Source organism: Lycorma delicatula, chromosome 2 (genome assembly GCF_047948215.1).
Source record: "Lycorma delicatula isolate Av1 chromosome 2, ASM4794821v1, whole genome shotgun sequence".
Lineage (NCBI taxonomy): Eukaryota > Metazoa > Arthropoda > Insecta > Hemiptera > Fulgoridae > Lycorma > Lycorma delicatula.
This window is the reverse complement of record NC_134456.1, coordinates 225,715,866-225,730,701: the sequence shown is the minus strand read 5'-3', so window position 1 is coordinate 225,730,701 and position 14,836 is coordinate 225,715,866. Positions and strand designations below refer to the sequence as shown.

The 14,836-nt window shown below is 29.8% G+C and overlaps 1 protein-coding gene across 3 annotated transcripts in view; it reads right to left on the bottom strand.

Annotated features, from left to right (window-relative positions):
• Positions 1–264: 264 nt before the first annotated feature.
• Positions 265–14,836, bottom strand: part of LOC142319710 (aspartate--tRNA ligase, mitochondrial-like) — a 47,622-nt gene continuing 33,050 nt past the window's right edge. Inside the window, exons 7-9 of one of the 3 annotated variants that reach the window (XM_075357287.1) lie at positions 11,154–11,366; positions 9,057–9,263; positions 265–430 (exon numbers count right to left, since the gene is read on the bottom strand). In XM_075357287.1, the coding sequence (XP_075213402.1) occupies positions 416–430; positions 9,057–9,263; positions 11,154–11,366 (435 nt within the window). In that variant the 3' untranslated portion in view covers positions 265–415. Of the gene's footprint in view, positions 431–6,947; positions 7,183–9,056; positions 9,264–11,153; positions 11,367–14,836 lie in introns of those variants that run through there. The other 2 variants (XM_075357286.1, XM_075357288.1) reach the window with 2 other exon arrangements.

Sequence of the window (14,836 nt, the reverse complement as noted above, 5' to 3'; positions counted from 1 at the left end):
GAAACAATTGTATAACAAGAGAACACATATTTCTGATAAGTTAACAGGATCAGATTATAAGGAATTGAAACAACAGTAACAATCTTTTTTCCTTTTTAAAACTAGATGTTTTCACTTAACTTTAAACACTCCATTTCCAATTAAAAATTATTTATACTGTCAAAACATTTTATGTAAGTATCATGCAAATACTTTCAACAGTCTTCCAAGATTATAATTAGGTATACCTATAATTTATTCATAAACTGCAATTAAATTATAGTAAAAGAGTATTATGAATGACTAGGAAGATGATAACGTTTTCTTTCTTCATCAGATATTCCACAAGGAGCACCAGAAAGATCATCTTTGCCATCATACCCTTTGGGAAATGCTATAACATCCCTGATCGATTCTGCACCAGCTAATATTGCTATCAGCCTATCAACACCTGCAAAAATAAATAATATGTATTTATTTCAACTTAATAAATCATACCAGAACTTTTCCGTATTGGTTACTGAATTCTGGAAGAAAAAACTGAGCAGAGGATTCGTATGAAAAAGACATGTAAGGTTTCAGAGAAAGAATATTAAAGGTTTACTGGTGAAAAAAGGGGAGATTTGAATATTTGGCCTTTCTTAAGAAAGTTAGTTATATAATAGCCCTCAATATAACACAAAATCAATATTTTTTTTAAATTATTGAAGTAAAACTATAAAAATTAATAAATGAGAATTAGAAAGAAAAAACAAGGTTGATGTGTGCAAAATTTACTATCTTCAACTAACATGAGAAAATGTTTACCTAGAGTTAAAAGTGTCAACAAATTATAAGAAATACAAGTACTTCTACACATATTTTCTAAGAAAAACATATCACTATTTATAAGTACTCTGTTTATCTAAACAGATAATTTAAGTTATTTATAAGTAATATCATACTTTATTGGTTGAGATTTAATTAACCACAAATCTCAGGAATGGTCAGCGTACAATTTTTAGAAATCACTTTAAAGACAGACACAAAGGAAAATAAAATGATGTGCAAAAGACAATTTACTCTACACAATTACAGAGAAACCCAAAAGTTGTGCACATTAAAATTGAAGTGTCTATAAATAGTAATATAGAAAAGTTCTATCGGCTACTGCAAGATAGCACCACAGATATTAACAACAAACCTAGATGCCATTGCGATATGTATAGATCACACACAACGCTTGCAGTAATGATTTGTTTATTGCTTGGTAAACATGTCATTTTCCCAAGAGCAAGTTTTCGTTGTTGAACATTATTTTTCCAGTCGTTCTTATGCACGTGTTGTAGACGAATTTCATGGAAAATATCTGAATCTGACAGTGCCTAACAATTCATCCATAACAAGATTAATCGCTCATTTTAAAGAATGTAAATCAGTTGCAGATGAGAATTGGGAGACCGGCTACTTTGACTGATGCTAAACTGGCTAAGCTTAAGATTGTGATGCAGCATTTACCTTCAAAAAACTTGAAGAGACTGTCATCAACTCACGCTCAGATTTCATATGGAAGTGTTCAGAGAGTGATGAAGCGGTTACGCTTTCATGCATGTCACATTTGCAATGTTGAGGAATTGAAGGAGCAGGATAAAGAAAAGCATGCAGTGTACTAATAATCGTGGAATTGCAGAGCTTGACCATGTTTTCTCCACTGATGAGATGTGGTTTTTCACCTTAGAGGCTATGTGAACAGCCAAAACACCAGAATTTGGTCAACTGATAATCCACATGTGTTACTTGAAAACCCCTTACACTCAGAAAATGGGGGTGTGGCGTGCCATATCCTGTCATCAAAGGTAGTGGGGCCCATTTTCTTTGAAACTACAGTGAATAGTATTGTGTACCAAGACATCATTACACAGTTTATTGTGCTTCTTGAAGATGATGAACGTGATTGTTGGTTCCAGCAGGACAGTGACACGTGTCAAATATCTAAAGAAACCGTGCATTTCTTGTGATAGTTTTTTGGTGAGAGTATCATCTCTAAAGGAATATGACCCCCACGTTCACCCAATTTGATATCCCCAGATTATTTCCAGTGGAGTTACTTAAAGGAAAGGTATTTTAAAATAGGCCATACGCACTGGAGAAACTAAAGATGAACATAACAATGGAGATTAACATCAGTATATACGTGCTCCACAAAGTGGCTTCAAACATTGTAAAAAAGAGTTTGTACATGCATTACACTCAGCTGGTTATATTCTTAATTTATTAAGAAGATTGTTTTCGACATCCACATGAGAACTTAAACGAGTAGAGGTAATGTTTAAAATTTTGAAAAAATTGTTTTCATAAATCAAGTGCTGGAAGAGAAGAAATTATCTTCAGGCATATAAGTCATTCAACACAGTTTTTTTGGTGTACAGTTAAATTTTTAATTAATTAGAAAAAGTGCTGCATATAAATATAGTTAACAGGTAGTGATGGATTTGTTGAATTCTATTAAGTTTCAATTGGAAATTGAACCCAACACTTCAATCGAATGCTCCTTATTCTTCCTGTTTAGTGGCATGAATTCTGGTGTGCGTCTGGTTATGGGTCAAGAAGTATATAACCAACTCTCTATAACCAATTTGTCATTCAACAGTGCCTGTTGAATGAAAGAATTTCCTGTAAGAATCGAACAACTATTATGGCCGTATGCCGTGCATATTCAGAGCTATCCACTACAGCAGATTATGTTTCATCCACCGAATTGTAGATTCCAAGTAATTAGAAAAAGATGTAAGTTATAAAAAAGTTGATAGATTCTCAAAGTATTTGTAGGATTTATTTTAGAAGTGCTCTAGGGAATAAAACTCAAAATAATAAGAGTTAAAATACTGAAAATATTTTATAAGTTACAATAATATCAAAATTATGAAACGCAGTTCAAATGTTAAGAGTTGATCGGTAACAAAATGAAAACACTTGAAAAATGGTTTCAAATACTTACATATTTACTTTATTTTCTTACAAAATCATAATTTCATTTCAAACACTTTTAACATTGTGAAACAAGCATCTTCAAACCCACTGCATAAAATTCCGCCTGAAATTTTCAACTCTTCAATTTACTCGAATTGTTGAGACGCAAGCCAGTTTTTGAGGTGTAGGATCAGGGCTATAAGGGAGATGATCAAAAATCTCCCATCCAAATTTTTTAATTGTTTCTGTGCATGCATCAAGAACAATTCTTGATCTCAGCATCCCCCATCATTAGTTTTGAATGGAACAATGCAGTTTAGAAATCAATAAAAAGGCACATCCTTTTAGTCCCAGAATACAGTTGCCATGATTTTCCTTTGATAATGGACTTGTTTGAATTTTTTAGTTTATGTGAACCGAATGATATCACTGCATGGATTGTTGTTTTGTCCCAGAATTGACATGCAAAATCCAAGTTTTGAGGTTACCAGTGACAATATGGGAAAAAATTTGTCTCCCTCATGGTTAAAGAAATCGAGAAAAGCATGTGCACGTCATTCTGTGATTTTTGTGAGCACTTGTCAACATTTTCAGCACCTATCACATATACAGTTTACAATAGCCCAGTCTTTATTCTAAATAATGTTGTTTTTGAAACTTTGAAAAATTCTAGAGAAAGATTATAAGTTGTAAAGTGGCAATTTTTTCTCACTTTTGCATTGTCATGTTCAATGAGAACATCAGTCTCAACACTAGTCTTACTACGTCTCTGTCATCATGAACATTTGAACACCCTTCCTTAAACTCATGACACCACTGCCTTCCTTCACTCATAGCACTAGGCCCATATGTTTCACACAAATGATGGTGAATTTCAGCAGCATTCTAACCTCTTGCATTTAGAAACCTAACCGCTGATCAAACTTCACAACTGGCAGGATTTGTTATTACCAAACTCATTTTAACACACTAACTCGCTAAGGCAAACAACAATGAACTAATAGTTACATGCCCAACAGACCACTTAAAGTTACTGTGCATGTGCAAACCAATCAGTGTTGCCAATTGCTATTTATAACTCATCAGCTCTTACTCTTGAATCAGGCATCTTACTTTACAGGAGTAAATAAACAGAAAGTTTTCCAAGCTTTGAAAATGAAATTTCTAAAGAAAGTAATATAAATAAAATTTTCAGAAAGGGATTTAGTTAGGTGTAAACAAAAATAAAAAAAATTCATTGAAAAATTAAATTTTTTTCAGTCATGACAAAAAGAAGATAAAGTTAATAAATAAGCTCACAGACCAATTATCACACGGAAGGTTATGCCAATTTAAAAAGAATAGATGAATCTTGGTTGACCTGCCATGGTTGGATATCATTTTTTATTTGATGCAATTTTTTACTTAATGTTTTAATTAAATAATATTTGATTATTTTCAAATTAATTTATTGCAGATTTTTTTACAGTTACTTTCTTGTCACACACTTTCAAGTCACAACAAAATTAAATAACTATATAATTTAATAATAACAATTGAAAAATCAGAAAAAAGAGATGCATTGCTTGCATCTTTTTGCATTACTTTGCTATTACACTCTTTGCATCTCACTGCATTACTTCCATTAAACTATAACATCTACTAAATGTCTTAGGGCCAAAATGGACAACTACATTTGACCACTAAAGGTCTGAAAGTCATCGAAAAGAATGGTCCGGCAGGAGCTCTCAAAGTATTTTAATGAGAGTAGTTCATTCCTAACACACAAGGACAACATTGCAACACACTTGCTGCAGTCAGCAAGTGATCGTTTTCTACGATCAATGGCTGCTATTGATTTTTCTCTTAACGTTCATAGACTACTTCTAGTCAGACTGACTGATCAGCTTTATTATGTATGTTTATTGTCATGTGCTTTGCTATTATTCTGCTATGCTGGCCTGCTATGTGCAGGCTATATTACTCTTTTCTCGTAACATTAGGCTCATTCAGAAACCAAGTATTCTGCAATACAATATGTTTAACTACTTTCATAAACAAAAAAAATTCTTTCCACAATTAAAATTTATTACCATTTTAATTTCCTTAAAAATATTTTTAGCGTACTTATAAATATTTCTTACTGTGTACAGCACAAAAACAAATAGTTTATGCTTAATAGTCTATAAAACAAACAGTTTATACTGTAATAATAATCTATAGTTAATTATTATTATAAACCCTTCAGCAAGTGAGTCATAAAATGAAGGTTATCAAAATATTTCATCTGAATTATGTTATATGCACTTGTAATGGGTATTAGTATTGATGTTTATAGAAGGTAATAAACATTATCATTAAATAATAGGATTATGCCCTAAAAATTTAAATAATTTATTAATAGCTTAGGCATTTTATACATATTTATAGAATAGTTAAGTCATTTTTGTATCATATTGTTGACTAATATTCAATACTAATGTTTACTTTTCATTTTCAAAAAACTGATTTAGTTCAATTCTTGGTATGTCCTGGTACGAGTGGTATGCTTGTTTCCTAAATATATTTTACGGTATTTATTAGGCTTATACCCAACATATTATAATAATTTATTAATAGCTTAGTCATTACTTTTCATTTTCAGTAAACAGATTTAGTTCAATTCTTGGCATGATCCAGCACAAGTGGTATAACTGGTTCCTTTTATAACATGTAGCTTGTAAGTAAATGTTTTGTGTGTATTTTAAATTCTGCCTTTGCAAAAAAAAATTCACTAATAAAAAACACAAAATTATGTTTTCAGGTTCGATAGTAACGCAGTCTTGACCTTCTCCAACACAAGCTTTTACTTTCATTATACGCACTTTACATGTACACAATTAATTTAACGGCAAATTAACATATGAATAATTTATTTTGAAAAGTAATAAATGTCAATTTTACAACAAAAAATTATACAAATTGTCAAATGACTAAATTTTGCTACACTGCCATGGGATATCTCCTTCTGTACAACTGAAATAAAAAGCAAATTTTTCATGTATAGTAGAAGCAGTATGATCCAAAAGAAGCCAGATAACCACCACATTAAACCAGTTGAAATAAAAAAAACCCTGAGATCAGTGCACTTAAGCAAAGGTGCTCATGAAAAAGATGATGCCTAATTGATACATTAAAAGAAAAACTAATGATTTAAATATGAAAAAGATAGGTATGAGTTTATGAGTTATTTTATTTACAACTTGAATTCAATTTCTGATACTATGTAGTACATTTTTTATGTTTTCAATGCAGTGTCAACCTACATTAATACATTTTTTTGTTATTTTAGGGTAATCTATTATTATTTTATGGTAATTATTGAAAATCATCAGATTTTGAAAATTTGTAATATTTTCTGAGTCGCATTTTTAAAAATTATGAAGTTTTCTTTGCGAGTCTAACAAAAAAAAAATTCATTGTTTGCAAAATTAAAAAAATAAAACCAAAAAGCGCTAATTGTAAATATAATTAAAGTTAATAAATTACTGAATACTAAGTTAATTTATTTTAATATTTAGTACTCAGTAGCAATAGATAAAGTCTTTTATTAAAATTACATCACTTTTCTCATAGACATTTTAAATACTTAAAATCTTGCTAAAATCAATAATAGATAAGTACAAATGAATTGTTCATCAACTAACAACTAATTAATTAAAGGAAGTTAAGGTCCCCTTAGATAGAGAAATAAATATGATTTGATCTCAACAGGCATCATATCACAAATGACATGCAAGTAATTCACATCATTAAGCATCAATATTAATTTAAATTTTAAAATAAGAATTGCTCTATAGAAAATTAAATACATCAAATAACACTCATACACAAAAACCTTTTTTAATGTTTCTGTAAGTATGATACCATTTCTTGAATTGCTTTTTTTTGTACATTACAGTTCTGTAAATACAATTTTTCTATCACTCCAAAAAAAAAAAATTAAGGGAAAATTTAATTAAAATTTATAATTTTGCAAGGCCATACCTGTGTTAGAATGATTTCACTGATGCTTTTCTTTTATAAATAGCCTCAGGCACATCCCAAATTAACGTCCAACAGGAATCGACTAGCATGTTAGTATTCCAGTTCCGTTGTGGCTTTCCATCACCGAAATGTCTAGGGTGGAAACGTTCACCATGTTCGTCACTTACGTCTCCGAGGTTGTCCGGGAAAAAATCCAGATGAGAGTGGAGGAAATGTAGTATCTTCAGAGACATATTACATCCCATAGCTCTGTATAAAGTAAGAAGTTGATTAACAATATCGTCGTAATTGTCGGATTTTTGTTTACCGAGAAAGTCTTTTTGTAAACGTCTTTAAATGAAGCCCAAGCTGCACTTTCTACATTATTTAACATTGAATTAACTACATCACCTTTGACAAGCTCTCTTATTTAAGGATCAACAAATATTCCTTCTTTAATTTTTCCTTCACTTACCATCGGAAATTTGTGCCTGATGTTCAAAAATCCAGGACTTTCGTTCTTCACAGCATTTACAAAAGTTTTCATTAGTCCTAGCTTGATATTGAAAGGAGGTAAAAATATTTTTTGGGGTTCTACTAAGGGCTCATAAATAATATTTAACGTTTTGGAGTTGTCTCGTTTCTTTCACTCTTTAGTAACATAATGTTTATCCCTAACTCGGTCGTTCCATTCACAAATCATTGTTGTCTTCTTCAGTACTGCCTGATTCTTCATTGCTGCTTTCAAAATATACATTCACAGATGGCTCAGGAACTGGAATAATTTCACTGTGGGTTGCCTGATTGCGGATTACAATGAAGGATGTTTTATAGTATGTTTAGATTTTTTAGCAATTCCAGACACACTTGTTAAATAAAAGTAACAATCGATTACATGATCCTTTGGTTCATGCCAAACCATAGGTACACCAATTGGCAAAGCCTTCCATGTACCTTTCAGCCATCCTCTTAAATATACAGACCAACTAGTGCATACTATATGAGGAGTCCACGTCTTACTCCAATCACCAATTTTACATTTTTTTCTATTTAATTTTATGGTAAACTCACCAAATACACAACAAAAGGCAACCACATCATTTACACAATTCTGAGGCATTATAACACTGCACTGTTAACAAACTTAAGACAGCAATAAGACTGAACAAAATTAATTCATTCCTAAATCCAGTACTTAATACAAACAACACAGTGGTGTTTTCAACTACATGTTTTGACCTGCATAGACTTGATTAATCTTGTCCATGAAGGCTCACTCTTTAGTATTAGATGTCATGTCATAATGTGTGACTATGATATGATTTAATTCTTTGTCTATTATTGTTTATTTATAGCTTACAAATTACATTAATAAAGTTAAACAATAAAAAATGAGCTAACAGAATACAATATAGGAGCTTAAAATGCTAACTATACAATGAAAAATGAAAAAAAAACCTTTAATTAAAATTTAAAAGTTTTTTCATAAATGGTGGGCAACAGAAAGATTCTGAGTTCAAATTTGTTTTCGGCATCAAAAAAACAGATTAAATCATGTATCGCATGTTAGGAAACAAAAATTATGTTTATCAGTGTAATTATTTAATTAACTATAATTACCATAAAATTATGGCTATTTATAGTTCTGGAGAAGCTGATACCCTGTCAATTCGCGCTAATAACTATTTTTCCTAACAGTTCATCATATAATGATACATTCTATCGGAAACTGACTGAGCAAGGTACAAAAATTGGATACAGCCAATATTTTTTTTTTGCTTTTTTTCCCATTGTTTCATTAATAGGAGAAATACTAGTGACTCCTCATAAAACGTTATATTGTCATTTGCGGGAGTGTAATTACAAGTGGCTAACATTCCCCCATTCAAACATGCAGTTGAGGCCAACCACTCCCAACAGCTCGCTATGATCATAATCACAGATAAAACATTGATTTTCAACCAATGTGGTTAACATAAACTGCTAAAAGCAGTTCATGTATTAATAAATACTGCTCAAGAATACAAAATTACAGGTTCAGATTCAATTTCTAGAGCAAAAATCTAAAACCCTAACAAGACTTCTTCAAAGAAAAATTTTTCTTCTAAATGCTTTTACAAAGAAATAAGGATTATTTAACATACCTTTAATGGATCACTTTTTAACAGATGTGCATCACTTGGATGGGGTTGTGTGAAAGGATGATGTGCTGATTCCATTCCTTTTTTTACTCCACCTTCATCGATAGATAAAAATAATGGGAAATCTATCACCCAAAGAAAATCAAATTTCTTCTCTAAATCTGCCTTCTCTGGCGCAAAGTCAAGCCGAAGCTTCCCCAATAGAGGTAACTGTAAAAGGGCAATATTTTTTCTTAAATAAACATTTATTTACTTGAAATATAAATTTATATAATGTTTACGTAATGCTTTTTTAAAAAATTATAATTAGCATTTTAATTCAAATAAATTAAAAAAAGATAATAAATCATTAAAATAATTCATGTGGAAGGTAACAACACCTCACGGATCTATTAATGTAGCTAAATTGATTTTTGTTAGAAAAAATTATAAATAAATAAGCACATGAAAAATTAATTTCAAGTAAAAGCAATTTTATTAATTAAATTAATCCATGCTATAAGTAAATTTAAATAAAGAATGGAGTAAAGTCAACTGACACATTTGAAATTTGAATAATACTCCGGTACGATAGCTTGTCATGGTTGGTGAGAAGGAAAGTGGTAAAGATGATGTCATTTCATATGGTGAGTCACAATGGCGTATTGGAATGTGCAACAATGCTGTACACTGTGATAAATATTGTTGGTTGATATGGTCATGTACCATATCAGAACATCTTATTGGCTTGGGTGAAGAAATTTAAAGAAGACTACAAGCCTCTTGTGTTCAAAGAGAAGCATGGAGCATCACAAACAGTGCAGATTTTATAACCTACAGTACAAGGGAAACTTTTGAATACAGCCCTGGATCACTGGTCCACAAGTACTCCCAAATATGAGACTTTGTTTATTCATAACACTTAAAGAGATCAAATTTTACCCTTACAAATTGTACAGAAACTCTACACCAGAGACAAGGAAGCACTAACTACATTCTGCACCCCAGTGAACAATTTGCACAAGAAAACCCAGATGTTCTGAATAATTTTTTAACAATTTATGAAGCCAATTTTTATCTTTCAGGCTTCATAAATAAACAGAATCATTATCCCCTTTGAAAACTTTCTCTACTTTATTACCGACTTTTTTCAGTCTGTTTTCTTCCTATTACATTTAAATTAAATTTTCTAATAATACTCTTCTACTTGGCATTCTCTAAGCCAAAAACCATGTTATTCTGTCCTTTTCAATTCTATCCTGTAATGCTCTACATCCTAGGTCTTCTCTTAATATCACATTTCTTATTTGATGTATTAATATCTTTCCTAACATACCTCTTAAAAACTTTGTTTCGATCACCCAAATTTTGCTCTTTTCTGGTTGTAATAACCTAAGTCTCTGAAATATATTTAGAATGGGAGCATAGTAATTTATCACAGAAAAAAGATTAGGGAATTTTTTCTTGAATAGTATTTAGATTTCATTGGTATTTCCTTATCCTACATCAAACTTCTGACACTGATTAAAAGAAAAAAACATCATGTGCACTCCATTGCTTATTTCCCACTTCATCTTTTCATCCCAGAATATTTTGCACTCTATCTAAAACTGTTAATAATTTTTAGTATTTCTTGTATTTATAGACTGCTTCTTCCATTTCAATTACTCACTTTGTCACTAATACCATTTTACTTTTCTCTATGGTTACTTTCATCTTCCACTTTCTTAATTCAACACAAGCAGCAAAGTGATTCTGGATTATATCCTTTCTTCTCCAATAATAACAATGTCACCAGCAAAAATCAAAACTCTTGTTTCTTAGTTTCTTATTTTCCTCATCACCTTTTTATGAATCTCATCCACAACAAAGGTTATTGAAAATGCTATACTACCTTGTCTTAGTCCACTTTGAATTTGATACCATATGAAATGCCCATAAAAAGTAAGCTATAACAAATAAAGAGAAAGTGTTTCACTATGGGCAAGATTTGTAATTTAATATTAATAATATATATAAATAATTTTATAATAAATAAAAGTTATTTTTAATAAACAGTTCTAGTACTATATTAAGAATATATATATATATAAATAAATAAAATTCAATTTATTTACTCACCACATATTCTTCTTTACCAATAGCTATGAACACAAGATCTTCAACATCAAAATTTAGTTTTTCTTTAAGTTTTTCAGGAGAAACCATGGGAAGTACTTTCTTAAAAACAGTCTGCCACTGGGAATTAACTTTAATAGGAGTAAACCTAGTACCTGGATAGCGTTTTGTTACCAAAGATTCATAATTAGATTTCACAGTTCCAGTATATTTAACCTGAAATAATAAATTCAATTTATTAATTATTAAATAAATAATAGTTTTAATATCCTGCATAGAAAAAATGTGAAATATAATAAAACTACATAAATTACATAAAGTACCACAAAACAGGAACTGAAAAGTTAATTTTTATAAAATTATTATACACTATTTTTATTTTTGTAGTTAAAATATCTACCACTCACTTACTACCAAAATCTTTTGAAAATTAAGCAAATTATAAAAACCCATTTTCTAAGCACATCTCTTTTTTTACTATAATAAAATATTAAACCAGATATCACCAAGTATTTTTAAAGCACTGCTGATTTGCTGATTTAAAAACAAAAATAGAATATTTTCTCTTGTTTCTTTATAACAGTGACAAAAATTCTCCTTTAAACTATTAAGAGAAATTATTTTAAAACTGATCATTTTGAAGCTGGTTCATAATTAACAAACACACTTTGTCCATAAACAAAAAAAGTGAAACTATAAAAAACATATGCTAACCCTTTCTCTACAACCAGTTCTAGCCAGTACTACTCTACTCTACTTAAACAGCAAACTCCTCACCATTAGCTGTATAGTTAGAGACACACAATCAGTGGAATATACTTCAATTTAAAATAATACATTAATCTGGTTTAAAATTTTGAAGTTTGTGTGATTTACAGTACAATAAAGTACTACAAAAACCGGTAATTAGATGTAATAATTTACTACTCTATTCCTTCAAACTCTGTTTCCCTTTTCAACCATTTACAGGAAAATTTTACAACTTCAAAAACCTCATTTACCAATAAATATATTTTTAATGCGTTGATGTTAAACAATATGCATTAATTAAATGTAAACGCTAAACAAATTTCAATATTAAACAATCAGTTTTAACAAAATAATAATTTAAATAATTTTTTATAGATGAAACATCATCTATTCTTAAAAATTGATATCCTAACAACTAAATTCACAAGCTAACAAACCTAGTAAAAATTATTAAAATTAACTAATCTACTACCTCTTTCAAAATTTAAACATAAAATTCAAATTTTTAAATAAATTATTTACTAGTACTGTCATACAAGTTATGTTTGCTTACAAAAATAACAAAAAAAAAAAAACACTGCCAATTACACAGAAAAAATTCCTATTAAAATATAACAAGAATCATAAATAAAATGATAAAAATATAATTTATATAAAATAATTATTTAAAACTGTGAAAGGAAAGAATATAACCAGGAAACAATTTGACATATGAGCTCCAGAATGCAAATCATTACTAACTTTCGATGATTCACTCCACTTCACAATTTATGTCAAATACGATATAATTTTTATATATGGAGGCATGTCACCCTGCTTATTGCTGCGTGTGAGACACTGTTAAAGGTGTTTCTCACATCAAGTGTCACCAATATACATAGACTGCCTCTGACCCGGTTTCCTGTTCCCCTGATGATCCCTTCCACTAGTCGACGAATGGCAGCCACTGCATCAAGGACCGATCTACCCATCCGAAATAGTTCGCCGTTACTTGGCGGCAACTATACATATGTATATAAATGTGTTGCTGTGTTTAAAGCTTAATAACTTTTGACTGCATAAACCGATTTTGATGAAATTTAGCAGAGAGACTTGTGTATATGGACCAATTTTTTGGTAAACATTTGAGGGTTAATAACTCCAGAGGGTGGATAGATATTTTCTTTGGGGTCAATTTTTTCAAAATTTTGCAAATATAACACCACTTTATATTAAGCTTCTACATGTCTATGTACTTACCTTACCATTTCAAAAAACACTTTGCTCTCAAATTCTTCCCTTTCCCAAAAATAAAAAAAAAACTCTTTTCTAGTTGCTGCACATTTTTTTAACTGAATTTTTGTTTTATGTCTTCCTAAGTGTAGCAGTGCAAGCGGCCAAAAAAAAAAAAAACTTTGGTGGTAATGTGAAAGAGGTTGGGCAGCCAATCAAATTTTAAAAAATTTTTTTAAAACTTTCTTAGTATATTTAAACTTTTAATAATAGTTACAAAAAAATTTCATCATAATTCACCTGACCCCCCCCCAAAAAAGAAGTCTTGGGTAACCATTTATTGGTTGTATATTTTTCAGTAGAATTTTTAAAAATATTTCTTTACATGGTTACCGCATTAAGTGAAAAAATTTGTTTTATTCTTTAAAATGCAGCCCTAAAAAAGAGTCCAATCTTTTTTACAATAATTCAAAATCATTACTTGTATTCAGTTTTAAACAGCTGTATCATTATTTCCAAACTTGACATTTTACATTTATAAATTTTAAACCTTGATATATATATATATATATATATATACTTTCAGATACTGTAAAGAGTATTTTGAAAATATACTCAAATTTTAATATGATCATTATTATTATTAAATAAATCAAGTGATTAATGTGATAGTTTACACTTAACAGAGAATATTTTGAAAAGATAATTTATCTTTTTTAAAAAAAAAAATGATGTGGACACCACATGACTTCCTTCTACGCCTATTAAATTATATATACACTTTTTTTTTTAAACAAAAAGTATATCAAATTTTATTTCATTAATAACTTCTGATATTTTTCATATTTTTTTTTATTATTATTGAATTATTATTTATAGTAAATTTTTTTTACAATCGGAGATTAGTAATTATTAAAAAATCAGTAAGTACATTTAAATTAAAAAAAAGGAAGATGAAGTCTAATTCAAACCAACGTGCCTTCCCCTTTTACGATCCAAATATTTCATTAATTAAAATTTGATTCAGCTTATAGTTCTGGAACCAATGAAAATAAGTAAGACTTATGATACATCGTTGAAAAGCTCTCAATGAGGGCTTACTACTGCAGTTAAGAAAAAGTTCAAGATACAATTTTTTTTGGGTTTTGGGCTTTTTTGGGCACTCTTGATTCAGTCAATTTAAATCAAAACGGGAGGTGCACAACTAGATATTACAACAGTCCCAAATCCAAAATTTCAACATCCTATGGCTTATCGTTTTTGAGTTATACAAGATACACAAGATATACAAGATATATATATACATACACCCATATACACGTCATACCAAAAGTAGTCAAAATGGACATTTCCATTGAAATCTGAAAATCGAAATTTTTTACGACTTCATAATATTTCCTTTACTTCATACAAGGAAGTAAAAATGAGAACAAATAATTGTGAAATAAGTTAAACATCCTAAAAATACTGTATAATTAAATACATGCCATCATATTTTTTGTAGGCATATTTGGGAATAAAAATGGAAATTTGCAAGCCATACATGTAGCATCAACAAGTAAGCTTATTAGGCCTAAAAGGTTATTATACATAATGGAATCACCAACACTTCTGGTCTCAAAACAAAAATTTCCAAAAAACCTCTCTACTATTATTTTTCCTCTCCATAGCCTAACAGCCACTTACTGATGCATTACTTTAGTCTATACTACTGATTACTTTTC